The following is a 14,693-nucleotide window of genomic DNA, read 5'->3' as shown; positions in this document are numbered from 1 at the left end:
AAGGGTACAGCTTTTCTGAAGAAATCTTTCCACAACATTTTTAAGTGGAAATAAATATCCTTACCAGGGAAAGGGAAAAAAAAAAAGAAAAACAAACCATCAACAAGCCACAAAACAGCATGTGAAATTGGAACACAAGAACAGGGTTTTAAAGCTTCCTGAATTTTTAACTACTAGCAAATTGCCTTAAATTTAACTTGGATTAATTCCCTGGTGATCCTTGACATTAAACGGATGTTCTGGTTTGACATGGGTAGACAGAAAACTAATTAATTCCTCTGAATTTGAGGCATATTTAATTTTCTTCCCTAAAGACCTCTTGTTTAAAAGGTACAATGCTGTGACAGATGTTGGGTGTGAGGGAGCAGACCTTGTGACAGAGGAAGATCAAGACATCTACAGTAATAATTCCTGATTTGGAAACTGTTACATTTTATTGATTACACTGAACATGGGAGTGTCCACCTCACTGCTTGCTTGGAGGAGTTGTAATGTGCCCACCTCAGTGGTCAGAAAGGAGTCTTGCAGAGATTTTTGTGTCCTTATGTTTAGTAAAAATTCCCTGGTATCTTTTCTCTGACCTTATCTTCTATTTCCTAAAGAGATGAGCAAGACATCCATCCATCCATCCATCCATCCATCCATCCATCCATCCATCCATCCATCCATCCATCCATCCATCCATCCATCCATGTCAATGCCTGAACCTCAAACTGCTCCAGTCTAAACCAAAAGTAGCAAGAGACATATTTGAAATTCTGTATTTCTGCCACAGGCAGCTTAAAAAAGGACAAGATGTATCTGAAGTGGATTGTTATCAGTGGGGGGGAGACCTGACCCAATGAACTAAACTGAATAAATGTATGAGATAGCAAAGAAATAAAATCTCAAGGAATTGATACAATTTCCAGTTGAAGACTATTTCCAGTTGAAGAAGGAAAAATGTGCAATAAATTCACAAGAGCAAGTGGACACATTGACAAATACTGTGATGCTAATCTGTATGAAATTGAGGAAGAGAAAATTATCCTTGCAGGAGATTTCCTGCCCCTCCTCCTCATAGTTCCAGGGAGTTTGTGTTTTGGAATATGGATTTTAATATCCATGAAGGAACAGTGAAAGGAAATGCCATATCCAGAACATTCTGACCCTTTCCTCACTGTGGGCTCTGAGGTTTTCTTCCATCTTCCCCTGAATTGTGTGGATATGGCAGCTGTTGGAGACACGACTGGTGATGGACAGCTCACTTTATCCTATGTGGCAATTCTTATTTCCTGAGGGGACTAAGCTGACTCTTCAGCTCCTAAAAGTAGATGCAGTAGTGGTTTCTGGAATAAAGACAAAACTGAGCTGTCACTCTGCCTTAAGAGGTGGTTCTTTCCAACGTGGAGATGTTGGGAAGTGCTGGCAGCCACCTCCAGAGCCTGGCTTAGAGAGATGCTGTCCTGGCTGGTGCCAGCACAACCTTTTGAGGCCAAACACCTGAAAATTAATTTATTTTTCTTTCCATACTCCCCAACCTTGATTCTTGGTTTGATTCTTACCGATTTATTTTGTTTATTTGAGACAGAGATGGTGTCTGGGTGAGGATTTGGTTTGAGGTCTCTGGGCAGATTTCTGTGGTAAATAGGTGTGTGCAGCTGCACTGGTATTGACCTCTTTCAATTCAATAAAAAAAAAAAAAAGAAAATATTGGCTTCTCTGTGCATTCTGTGCTTAATTCTGCAGAAAAGCTGCATGGTTTGAAGTGGATGAACACAGTTCAGCCTGCCTGTGTTGCAGGAAGAAGGTCCTTCCTCTCTAGAGGGAAGCAAACATTTCTCAATGATCAAGGACCAGCTGGCCTTGCAAATTAGGATCTTTGGGGCTGCAGAGAGGCAGCTCCATCCTTGCAGAACTGGAGGAGCTTGGAGCAGTCTTGCATAACTTGAACTTTTGAATCATCAGGTGTCTCTCTAGGAGAAGGTCCCACCTCACGGATGTTCTGTGGGCTGGGAGGTTCTTTTCCAGCCCACAGTGACTAAACTGCAGCTATTTTGCTCCTGCCAATGATAATAATAGCACAGGGTAGGGGAAGGGGGCAGGGTACTTGTGGATCTGTGTTCCACAGCCCAGGAAACACACTTGAATGTGCCAAGGAAACTTCCTGAATCACGGCTGCGCTGCCCACTGCTGCGAGCCAGTGGGAGCAGATGGTGCTGAGTTTGTGTGTGAGCTCTGTGCATGTTGGAAAGGGGCTCCAGGCTGGAAACATCCTCCTTAAAGTCAATGCTAACCCTGAAGCATGTGTGCTTTAAGGCTGTACAACCTCAGAGGTTTTGTTTTTATAAGTAACAACCAGCAGCCTAAACCCAGGCTTCTGATGAGCGTGCCTGCGCATAACAACATTTGGAACTGGGTCCAGTTTTACAGTTGTGTGTGGACATGTGGACACTCATATCAGTTCTACAGTTGGGACTTTTTATGTTGGAACAAATTTTAAGCTTCTGAGAGAAAGAAGCTTCACCTTGTTTCTCTTAAATAGTTGGACTACTAAACCACTGTTCCGTGGTAGATAAATCTGGATAGTAAGTTCCAAAAAAAGTGGTATAAGTTAGAGAAAATGGCAGAATTGAATGTCAAAGGATTTGTAAAGCTGTGGAATTAAAGGCAAGTATGGAGTTGCAAAGATTGTAACTGGAAAAAATTCAATCTGAAAATCCTCACACTGCTGACTGCTGTCAACATTTAGGACCTTTTTTCTGTTTAGGGGTGTAACAGGAGGATAATCTGGAGCATAACTTAGAAGATACCTTGCTGCTGGCACCAGCTAGTCTGTTATTTTGGATAATACTGCCAAATTTTATGAAAGGTGATCAAATGCGCTGTGAATTTTTCTCAGCTTCATGTTGGTCATAAGGATCCTTTCTTTAGGTGATCATGAGAAGTTCTCTACTCAGCATCTGGGGGTGGCTGCAGGGTAAACTTGGAGATGTAAAGCAAGGAAATAACAGATTTATTGCAAAGTATTGCTTGTAAGTAGTTCAGCTTCAAATAACATTAATTTCATAGTTGTGATCTATTGCCAGTTTAGTTTGGGTGGGGACTTAAAACTTTTCTTGGATTTGCTTGTTGCTCTTGTGACTTTTAAACTATTTTTATAGCCCCTCCACGGGAGTATAACAAGGGAAATGCTGGGTTCAATTGGCTCTTGCTGTTTGAGGATTTCAGCTCCTCTGTGTGCTGCACACAATGCTTGTTCCCTCGAGGAAAATGTGTTACAGTGTGCCCCTCAGTAGGCTATGGGCATCTGAGCATGGTTTCAAGTGCAATATCTCTTTCAAAACCAGATTTCCACAAATTCACAGTAAAAACTGACAGCTGTTCTTCTCTGCTTACTTCAGATGGTTTTTTTTACAAGTTTGTAGTAATTTAAAGAAACATTTGCTCTGGGATATTACGAGCCACTGGAGGATTGGCTTCAAATCTAGTCCTTTTTAATGTAAATTATTTGAAGTCTGGCCAAAGTAAGGTGCATTTTGTAATGAATGTGGAGGCATTGCAGGCAGTAGCTGTATTTGTGGCACTCTTCCCAGATGAACCCGTTGCTTCTTTTGGTACAACCCGGGGTTTGTCTCAGCCTTGTCTTGGATTTTGTAATCCTATCATTTCCTTCCCTCTGCAGGACTTGTGGAAGAGGAAACATAAAGATCTCCAAATGAATAACCGAAAGGAAGATATGGAAATTGCTTCCCACTACCGTCACCTGCTGCGGGAGCTGAACGAGCAGAGGCAGCATGGGATCCTCTGCGACGTCTGCATCATCGTGGAGGGCAAGATCTTCAAGGCTCACAAAAACGTCCTCCTGGGCAGCAGCCGCTACTTCAAAACCCTCTACTGCCAGGTCCAGAAAACCTCAGATCAAGCCACAGTCACCCACCTGGACATTGTCACCGCCCAGGGCTTTAAGGCAATCATTGACTTCATGTACTCGGCGCACCTGGCGCTGACCAGCAGGAACGTCATCGAGGTGATGTCGGCCGCCAGCTACCTGCAGATGACAGACATCGTGCAGGCCTGTCACAACTTCATCAAAGCAGCTCTGGACATAAGCATCAAGTCTGATGCCTCGGAGGACCTCGTTGATTATGAGCTGGGAGCCCCTTCCAGCAGCAGCACGGACGCTCTGATCTCAGCGGTGGTGGCTGGCAGGAGTATATCCCCCTGGCTGGCTCGGAGAACCAGCCCAGCAAACTCCTCTGGGGACTCAGCCATTGCCAGCTGCCACGAGGGAGGGAGCAGTTATGGGAAAGAGGATCAAGAACCAAAACCAGACAGCCACGAAGACATTTCATCCCAGTCTCTCTGGGCTAGTGACATGGGCTATGGGTCTTTGCGTATCAAAGAGGAGCAGGTGTCCCCGTCCCACTACGGAGGGGGTGAGCTGCACTCTGCCAAGGATAGTGCAATACAGAGTGGGTTCTCAGAGCAAGGAGGGGGGGATGGCTGGCAGCCCACGGGCCGCAGGAAGAACAGGAAAAACAAAGAAACTGTCAGACATATAACACAGCAAGTGGAGGATGACAGCAGGGCAAATTCTCCTGTGCTGCCCCTTTTACCTGCCTCAGGATGGCCGTACAGCAGTCGAGACCCAAGTAAGTAATTCTTCCAGTTTTTGGGGATGAAAACGTTGAGTTAATTAGATCTGTTTATGGGATTATCTTATCAGCCTCTGAAATAGGAGCTTGCCAGAAATACAAAATGTAGAAACTTGTGTTGCCAGCAATTTAGAAGCACCAAGCACTGTGTGGTTCAGTCAGAAGCCTCAATGGAGGTTGGTTCTCCTGTAAAAATGGTGGTTATGTTTTGGCTTTGAACGACATGAATCACCCCAAAACCACCACTAAGTGTTGGAATTAATGAGAGAAAAGGTTAAAAGAATTTATTTTAGCAGGTGTGGACATTGATGTCAAGGTTGAAGAATTTTCCTTTCACTGTATATTGATGAGGTAATTACACCACACACGCAGGTGTAATTTAGTCTTACCGATAGCATCTTCAGAATTTCCTGGTATTCAGGTGTCACTTTCTCTTGGGTAAGAAAACCACCATAGCTTCTTGCTGGTAATGGCAGGATAAGTGTTTAGTAACTCTCAAGAACAACATGTTTTTCTGAGGCATCACTATGGCTTCAAGTGTATTTTGATGTGTGACTGCTTGTGGTCTGAGACGAGTGGCTGTGTTTAAAGTGTGTAGCCAGCAAGAAAATTGTTTTCTTGACTTCCTTTGAATCTTCAGTAGTTATTTTTTTTGACTCAAGATAGCTGGCCCGTTTGATTCATTAATCTGTGGCAGTAAATAGATTCAGGAATGCTTCTGGACTAGGAGTTTGGTGGGTTTTTCTAAGGACTTATGGGAGTGTGTTAGTAAACTCTCTCAAGCTGACTTCAAGAACTTAGTCTGTGCTGTGAGTTAGCCTGTGTTTCATTGCATACCAAGTCAACCAGGAGAAGGGTGTGTGAGATTATAGACTTTTATGTTGCCAAATTTGGATTAAAAAAACAATACAAAGAGTACTGAAAGTCTTAAAAGTCTTTATGGGTTGAAAAAGGAGGTTGAAGTTGCTCACATATTGGAGTTTAAATGTGGTTTTCATTGAACAGTAATTCTGCAAATGTCTTTAAATTTATTATGTTTTATGGTTATCTGCTGCAGCAAGATAATTGCATGTAATTATTCTAATTAGCTGATGATAAAATCTAAACAACGTCAGAAGAAAAATACAAGATAATTTAAGGCAACAGTGATTTATGAAGAATCTCAATTTTTGCAATGCATGTATTTTATCCTTGTTTTGAGTGAAGACTCAGCATGGATTGCTTGGTCTCTGTTCTCATGCAACTAGTTTTCATTTTCCACGGCATCCCATAAAAACAGCTCCATCACTTGTGCTGTCTGAGGGATGTGGGTTTGGACAGGTACCTGCAGTGAACCAGACATGTTGGAGTGGCTGCAGAAACAGAGCTGTAGCTCTGATCCTCTTGGAAAGCTGGGTGCAGACAGAATATCTTTATGGAAAATAGTGCACAACAGCAGAGGTTGTATCACTGGAAGCTGAATGAAACTTAGATTATTTAATTCCTAATTGTCAAGGAATTAAATTGGAGTGGCTGCTCTCAGATGAGAGGAAGATGGCTCAGGGGGTTGACTCAGCACAGTGCTGAGACAGCATGTCAGCAGGCACATCAAATTATTTGTTCCAAATCCTGCCTTAAGTGCAGTTTCCAATAAAGGAGGTGGTTTCAGTGGTGGGAAAAGGGCAACTGGATGGTGGTGGTTGGGGGAAGAGTTTCAATATTCCAGCAATAGTGCTGGTAAAAGACAAGAAAAAAATGAGTGGCAAGACTTCTTGCTGTCCAAAATGAAAAATGAACAGGTGTGGGGGCTGCCTGTGCTGGCAGTGGCAACTGGCAGAGAGCAGTGTGTCCATGAGGAACAAGGGGGGGTGTGGAGACTGAGCTGCTCCTGGGCTCCCCAGATTGGCCATCTGGAGAGGTGAATGCAGGTGAAATTCTCCTTTCTGCCCTGCTGGACTGGGAGGTTCCTCTGCATTGTGGGGCCTGAAATTGTGGAATGGGTGCATGTGGGCTTAGCAGCAGGGAGTGTCTCTGCAAGCCCTGCCTGTGTTGTAGGTCAGGTTGTGGTGTCTTTGGGGATTTTTTCAGTATGATTTCAAAGAATTTGAGATCCATACATGTTCAGTTTTGATTAACCTTGGCCACCTTGTCCACAGGCAGCCTCTTGTGTGGTAAAACTTGGTTTGGGGAAAATCAAATGAGCACTCAGGTGAGGCTGCTGCTCTTTCACTGTGAGGTAGAAGCAACCCTGCTACCCCAAAAACATCCCTGTCTGGGGACCTGCAAGCAATAGGGTCTTCTGGTCTTGCATGAGTATTTCCCATATCCAGCAGATGGGAGATTTTTTCCAGCAAACTTCATATCCTGAGCTACAGGGTAGTGTTTGAGCTGGATTTTGGTACCCCAGATTCTTCCCTCTCCTGTTAGAATTCAGCTGTGCTATAGGGATGTTGCAGACTTGAATCCTAAGTGTGAAGAATAATTGATTTTTTTGGTGTGCAAATGGGTAATGACAGTGCAGACACTTGTAACAAGTATTTGGGCTGTGCTTAAATTTCAGCTTGAAGTTGTCTTTGATTTAGTCATGTCAGGTTTCATTTTTTAAAACAGACTTCATAGTCTGGGGCTCTCTTTTACCTCATTTATTTAAAAGTATCCCTATCAGCAATGTTCACAGCTAAGATGGAAAGCTACTCACTCACTGAGGAAATGGGTGTTGAATGTTCTTTCAGAAGTAACTGGGAGGAAAGAAAGTTACCTAGAACTCTCTGTTCTTTGAGGCTCGTTCACTTTTCTGATCCTATCAGTTATTTTAAGATGCTGCTTGCTAAGGCTGAAAGTTCTTGCTGGGTTCACTGGGGTGGTTTGCAAATGCCTCTCTGCTGCTGGGCTGACACAGACATTGCATTCTGGAAATGCAAAAGCTGATTAAGGAGAATATTTCTTCAAAGCTCAGTCTTCCTCCTAAAATGGTGTCAGGTACTCTTTTGGTCTTGTTGCAGACAGCACTGCATTTCAGCAGCATTTTGGAAGGGGAAACTTACAAGTAACCGTTGCATCACCCTTTAAATTCAGTGATTATTTGGGGCAGGATATTCACAGATGAAAAATTTGTGAATTACTTCCTACTTTTCTATTATATATAGGATTATTTAATTCCTGTTACATTACAAAGAAGAACATTGCAGTCACTGAAACTTTGGTTTTGAAACAACTCAGCTCATTCACACTCAGCAATGGTGCTGCTATCAGTGGGAAAAACATTCTTATCAGTACAGGCAGGTGCAAATCAATGATATCTCAAAAAAAGACACAGATTTTATTTAAATTGAAAGGCTAAGAAAATTCTGTGTGAATCCATTGATTTCCCTTATGCTGGTGGGGTGCTGTTGAGAGTTTTGGAATCTGACAACTTTTGAGATTAAAATAAAAAGGAGTGTCTGGAGTAATCTTATTAATGTTAATCTAACATAATGGAAATAGCAAGAGATTGCTAATGTCTGCCATGAAGATTGTCTTTTTCATCCAAGAAGGAATGATCAAATGGGATTTGCAGAAGAATGCAAATGGAAAACTGAGGTGCAGGACTGGGGCTGTGATTCAGCTCTCAGTTTCTCAGGGTGGCGTCAGTCAAGCACAAAGCTTGATGAGCACCATCTTTTCATGCTAGTCTCTATTTATTAATTTGGACTGTCTGTTTAGCATCAAACACATTAGATTTTGTCTTTCTCATCCTGTTTGGGCTGTTCAGGATGTCAGTCTTTCATTCCTTGTAGGAAACATTCATATATATGTTTTCCTCATCAAGACACATTAACTTGAAGCAGCAGTTCTCCAAAGTAAACTGAAGGATGGGCTTTTATAAATAATAATTTTCTTCATATTTGAGCCAAGAAGAATTTCCTCCATGGACTTGCCAGAAGAACAGGTCTGCCTTTTATTTTATGCCTTTTTCTTAAATTTTAGAGATTTTCTAAAGAAACATATGTTTTAGTTTTTGTTAGTTTTCATATCAAAGATTCTTATGAAATTCAGAAGTAGTCTTGTGCCTTCAGCATCTTTATTTGCCTTAGGTTCCTGTTCCTTTAACCTTGCTGGTTAAAAGTTTTTCAGGATTACACATCTTGAGGACTACAGGATCAGATGGTGTTTGGAAAAGAGACTGGGTATCTTCACTGTTAAGCCAGCAAAGTGTTGCTGGTTTTGTCTCTTCATGTAATGGAAAACTGTCACTTGAAGGGTGTCTTCTGAAGAATTTATTGACGACTTTATTAATGTGTTAGTTCAAGCATGGTAGTTATGATTCAGGAATTTATTTCCAAGGAAATACTCCCACACATCTTCTGAGTGTTTGCACCCAAAAGCTGCAAGTGAATTTCTGTGTGCCAATTGACTGTGAAATGAAGCTAATTATTTTAAAAACAGAGCAGCCCTTTCTAAAGGCACCACGGTTTGGGAACTCTTTTCTTTCCTTTAACACATGCATTGGAATTGCTGTGCTCTGTTCAGAAGAGCTTCAGGACTTGGGTAAGCCCAGACTGGTGACCTCCATGGGAAGGACAAGCAGGACTTTACTGTATCCTCCTGACTTTGCAGAGCTCACAGTTTCTTTAACGTTTTCCCCATCAAAATCTTTAATTATGCACAAGTTTCCTCCCTCCTGGTGAGGAGCTGTTGGAGTTGCTGCTTTTCCAATGCCACACGTGTGGCTGCAGTGCTGCTGCAGGAGCTCTGCTCCCCAGGAAACCTGGAGACAGCTGCTCTCCTCAACATTCCCCATCCCTTTTTCTGTCCTGGTTTCCAGAGAGCAAATTATGATTACAGGAGCTGTTGGGGAGCACAGATGCTGAACAGTTGGATCACATAGGGAGCTTACATTGCAAAAGGCTTCAGAGGCAGGCAAGGAAGAGCTTGTTCCAGATGAGCTCAATGAAGTTTCTGCAGGTGACGTCTCTGGACCTGAGTACAGGAAGGTGAATGTGTGGATTGCCTTAGCACAGGATGATTTTATTCTTGAAACAAAATCATTGTTGTTTTTTTCTCAGCAAGCTGCTGGGCTTCCTGTGACTCTGTCCCTTTGTCAGTGCAAATCTTCAGATCTTCCCTTGATTCATATTTGCAAGTCATTATTAAATAAGTAATTCCCCTGAAAATTCCCCTGTTCCTGTTGTGGTATTTGGCAAACATATTGGTCCAACTAGAGGAATCCACATTTTGCAAAATGAGAAAGGGGGGGGGAAAGATGAGTGTGGTGTTGGTACTCAAGACTCAGGTGTTTAAGGAACTCCCAAAGATTTTTGTTTTGTTCTACAAGACAAAAATGAATGTATTGAAGGAGGTGCTAAGAGAAGTTTTGGAAGTGGGCAGAGTTGAAATTATCCAGCCAGAAAAGTCACTGGGACAGAATACAGTCAGTTCCTCTTCCTTTGAATGGATTTTTGCTTTGAAGAGAGGGAGTCTCCAGTCCACCTGCCATGGTCTGAGTCCTGGTTGCAGTGGGAAAACTTCAGGTGTTTTAATGGTTTAAATGTTTGTTACAGCCATGACTGAAAGGTGGGCTGAAATTTCTTTCTTTCTTTTTATCCTAAAATTTCAGTTGTCAGATCAATGTCTGATATCCTAAAAACCAACACAGGCTCAAATTTTAATAATTTCCTACTTTTAGTTTGTTACTTAGACCTTTTTTATGCCTCGTTTTGGAAAGATCACTTTTTAAGCAGGATAGATGTTTTGGATTAAAACAGCTTATTGGAAAGGTGTTGGAGTATTTTTGAGGGTAGGTAAACTACAAATTGCCTGCCACTTGGAAAATTAAGTTAATTACTGCATTTCCCCACCTTCTTTTACAGCCATGACATTGCAGTTATGGTGCAGGGTGTTAAAATCTTTGCTACAATTGAGGGGGTTTGCTGGGGAGATATTTTGATAGCCCTGTGACCAGCCATGCAACCAGGCATGGAGGGGTTACAGCTCTGTGCTCTTGTGCCACCCCCTGAATTCTTTCTTAGCCCAAAATCGGCTTAGCCTGCATTCCTTGGGCTTAGGAGCTGCCCAGGTTTCTGGACCCTCTCTGGAACTCTTGGTGTGCCTGAAGCTGTGTGGAGATGGCTGAGAATTGCCTCAAAATGCAAAACCAAAGGAAAAAAAAAATCCCTGACCCCCAAGACCACTGATCTGTGTCCATATTGAGAATTTAGCAGAGGGTGCTCAGTGAATAATTCAGGGTCTCTGTATCACCACAGCTACAGGCTAATGGAGCTATTAGGATACAATCTTTGCAGGAGTAACTTCGGAGTTTCTGTTATTGAAGGGTTAGGTCAGGTTATTTTCAAGTTTGGAAACTAAAATCATTGCTTTAAACCCAGACACACTTACTCCCTGGCTACACCCTGGCTTTAAAATGGTTCCACCCTAAACCAGCTTTAGCTCAATGCTCAGTGTCTGTTTCCTTTCCCCACCCTGCATTCCATTTTCCCCAGGCTCCCAAGCCCTCCTCCTCTTCCTCCTCCCCCTGGTAGCAGTTCTGATTCTGTTAATCTGCTTGAACTCCAGAGATCAGAGGCATTTCCCCTCTCTCGAGTGCCCTTCTCACTATTTTATTTATTCCTTGTGCTCTTCTTTAGGGAGATCTTAACTTTTCAAAAACCTTTTACCCCCTTTTTGGTTCTTTACTTTGAAATTATGAGTGAGAAATCAAGAAGCTTTTAGTACTTTAACATCAATTCTATTCCTGCTTTGCAATTAGCCCTGTTCAGGACTTTAATTTCCTTATTTGCAGTACTGCTTTTGCATTAAAATGTAATAGGAATTAATTCTTAAGATGCAGTGCCTGGGAATCAAACCCAAGCTTTTCTGTACTGGTCTCTGATTAATTTTTTATTCTCTCTTTTTTTTTTTTTTTCCAAGGCACTTGTTTCTAAAGGTAAATATTTGTTCTGAGGATTTTCAGAGTTTATAACTCAGCATTCTGTCATATCATGAGTGCTAATATTCATATTTAATGTGGTACTTGAATGTTTTATTTCTGTCCCTTCGTGTTTGTGTCTGCCTCTGTCCTGAGGAGCAGCAGGGAATAGTGTCACTCCTTTTATTGCCTGAATTAAGAGACTTGGAAAAAGAGGTTAAGCTTGCACTACTGTTAAAGTGATAGTCTCAAATTACTCTACAATTCTCTGCATATTTTGGAGAAACAAGAGTGGCTTAAGGTATTTCTGCACTGCCCAGTCATTCCTGCTCCTGCAAGGATACTTTATTATCCCACTTTAGAATAGTTTCTAAAACAATTAACTCACCCAGTTTAACCATTTCTCTCTTTTTTGGATTTGTTCTATTCTGTCCTTTTTAGGAAGATCAGCAGTTGGCCAGGTTTGCTCTGTAGCCTGAGGAACAGTTGAGTTGAGGTCACTGACAGGAGGTGGGGGAGCAGCAACAAGCAGCAGGGTTTGGGCCAGGAGCTCCTTTTGCTGACCACAGGAAAGTGTCTGCAGAACTTGCAGAACTTGATTCAATGGTAGAAAAACAAATATTACGGGAAAGAGATGAAAATTGATTTTTTTTTCCAGGTACCTGGAGCAGTAGAGGGAATTTTCCAGTTACTTGTTCACTGATTACTGTTTTGAGGAAGAGAAAGATGGGGATACACTCGTGCTTGGAACATGCTGCTGGAATAGCAACATAAAACCAGGTCATATTTGTGTAGAACAAGGCTGGTTTATTTTAGCAGTAGTGTTCTAGAGCTGGTGAGGAGAATGTTTCTGTTGGTAAAACACAGAGAGTGAACATCCTATGACTGTAGGCTGGAAAGTTATATTGGAGCCTCAGCTGGCATGGGCTCCTCCTGAGCCCTCCAGAAACAGGAGCAGCACTGGAAATTGGCACTTTGCTGCAGGACAGTGTTTTTGAGAACTCAAATCTGGACAGTCCCAGGTCACCCTGCTTTAAATGGTGGAGAAGCCGTGGTAGGGCTCAAACCTGAAAGAAGAGGGTTGGGAAAGCACAGCCTGAAGGAAACCAAGTTTTTGATTCCATAAGGATTCACTTAAGATATCTTACAGCCTTCAACATAAAGAGAGTTTTTAATGATCATATGTGTTGTGGTTAAATATCTATGTTTTCTTGATTGTTTCCTGCTTGAGGAAATTGGAGCTGATTCTGAATGCTGTGCACATTTATTGTATCCACATGTCTGCTGTTATGGTTGTAAAATAGTGCAAATCAACCCAAATATAGCTCATGGCATCACTTCCCCATGTAAATATTGCAGTGGGTGAGAATGCTGGGGTTTGCTTAACAAATAGTGAGTTGTGAAACACTTTTGGAAGATTTCTGTTAGAAAGGAGGAGGGAACTGAAATACAAGCTTCAAGGATATTTTTAGCAGCTGGTAAAAGATTGTAAAAGATTGTCATTTTGCTGCCAGCCTGTGTGCTCTTTTTTTTTTTTTTTAATTCCCAATCAAAAACCACACTATGAAATGAAAGGTTTTTTTTTCTTTTTTTTTTCCCTGAGAGTTTAAAAATTAATTGCCTTTTGTACAGAAGGAGATCAAGCCAAACCTTCCTAAACTTACAGAAGAAACATCATCCCTGGAATTCTAGATAAAATCAACTGTCAGGCAGATACTTGACCCAGATAGGTTGAAGAACCTCAGAAAATTAAGTCTTTTATTTCACCTAAGTTTTTTTGGGTCACATTCTGCCAGTGCACCTGAAACAAAAGCTGAGTTTAAGTGGCTCCCACTTTCCTTTGGTACTGAATTGCATCCCCACGCTCTCCTGCAGTTGTTCCGGTGAAAATCTCTGTGTGACCATGTAGAGAACCAGACTGGAGAGCTGATCTGCATTTAAATATAACTTTTTTTAAATAAATCAATTTATTTTTAACATATTGGTTCCTGTCTCAAGTTCAATCATGACTATATGTGTAGTCTTGGTGCCACTGAGGGAGTAGCAGGGGAGGGTGCAGGAATTTGGCATGGGAGAAGTTGCTGATGCTGGGATCTCTTCCCTTTCTGCTTGTAAACAGAAAAAAAATTGTGTTTTCCATCACACTAAAAATTACCCAGCTGTGTGCAGGAGATCCAAAACATCTGCCCCACATCCATCCCAGGCTGCTTCCAGGCCTGATGCTGTTGACTTTGTTCATTAACAACTTGTGTGGTGGGATGTTGGGTGGCACCAGGCTGGGAGGGGTGATTGGCTGGAAGGCAGCGGTGCCAGGCACAGCAGCAATTCCACCAAGACAAGTGTGAAGTCCTGCATGTGGCACAGCGTAGCCCTGTGCAGCAGGCTGGGTTGGCAGCCAAGGAGAGAAAAGCAGCTTTGCAGAAAATGTCTCCTGGTGAGCAAGGAGCTGAAGAGGAGCCTGTGTGCCCTCACAGCCAGCAGAGGCTGGCTGCCTGCCTTAGGAACAGCAGTTGGAGTTCAGGATCCACTTTGGGGATCTCCAGGCCAAAAAAGACTTTGACAAGCTTGAGCAAGAGCAGCTGAGGCCATCAAGATGATGTGTGAGGAGAGGCTGAGACAGCTTGGTTTAAAATCTTGGAGAAGAGAAGGGGGGTAGGTGGATTATCCAGGGCCAGACCCTTCTCAGATGTGGGCTGAGAAAGGATGAGAGGTAATGGATGAGTTACAGGAAGGGAGATTCTCACAGGGTGAAAGGAGGAGATTCTTCACAAAGTGGTCAAAAGGTGGAGAAAGGACCTGGGGAAGTTGTACTCTGTCTTCCCTGCTGATATTCACAACTGGGCTGTACAAGCCACTGGAATCTTACTCTAAAATAGCTCTGAAGTCGCTTTCAACCTAATTTATTCTGCAGTTCTTAAAGATGACTCCAGGTGACAGAGCAGTAATGCTGCCCTAGGTCAGGATGACTTCTCACTCCCCTGTCTGCTGGTGATGCTGCTTCAGATTAGGTCCAGCTGCTCCTCTCTCCAGACTGGATTTTCCTGGGTTCTTGCCTTGCTGACAGCAGGACTCCTGTCCCCAGAGGTGTCTGCCCTTCAGTTCACCTTTCCACCCTCACTCTGCCAAATTGGGTCCTGCAGGTGGGGTGAGCTACAGAAAAGGCTCAGGAGCTT

At 42.6% G+C, this 14,693-nt stretch overlaps 1 protein-coding gene across 3 annotated transcripts in view; it reads left to right on the top strand.

Annotated features, from left to right (window-relative positions):
* The window catches only part of ZBTB46 (zinc finger and BTB domain containing 46), a 48,364-nt gene that overhangs the window by 11,914 nt on the left and 21,757 nt on the right, over positions 1 to 14,693 (top strand). For all 3 annotated transcript variants that reach the window (XM_066561581.1, XM_066561582.1, XM_066561580.1), the window contains exon 5: positions 3,665 to 4,634. In XM_066561581.1, coding sequence (XP_066417678.1) covers positions 3,665 to 4,634 — 970 coding nt within the window. The remainder of the gene's footprint in view (positions 1 to 3,664; positions 4,635 to 14,693) is intronic.

This window comes from Molothrus aeneus, chromosome 17 (assembly GCF_037042795.1).
Source record: "Molothrus aeneus isolate 106 chromosome 17, BPBGC_Maene_1.0, whole genome shotgun sequence".
NCBI classification, from domain to species: domain Eukaryota; kingdom Metazoa; phylum Chordata; class Aves; order Passeriformes; family Icteridae; genus Molothrus; species Molothrus aeneus.
Note: the sequence above shows the minus strand (reverse complement) of the source record. Positions and strands in the feature narration are given on the sequence as shown.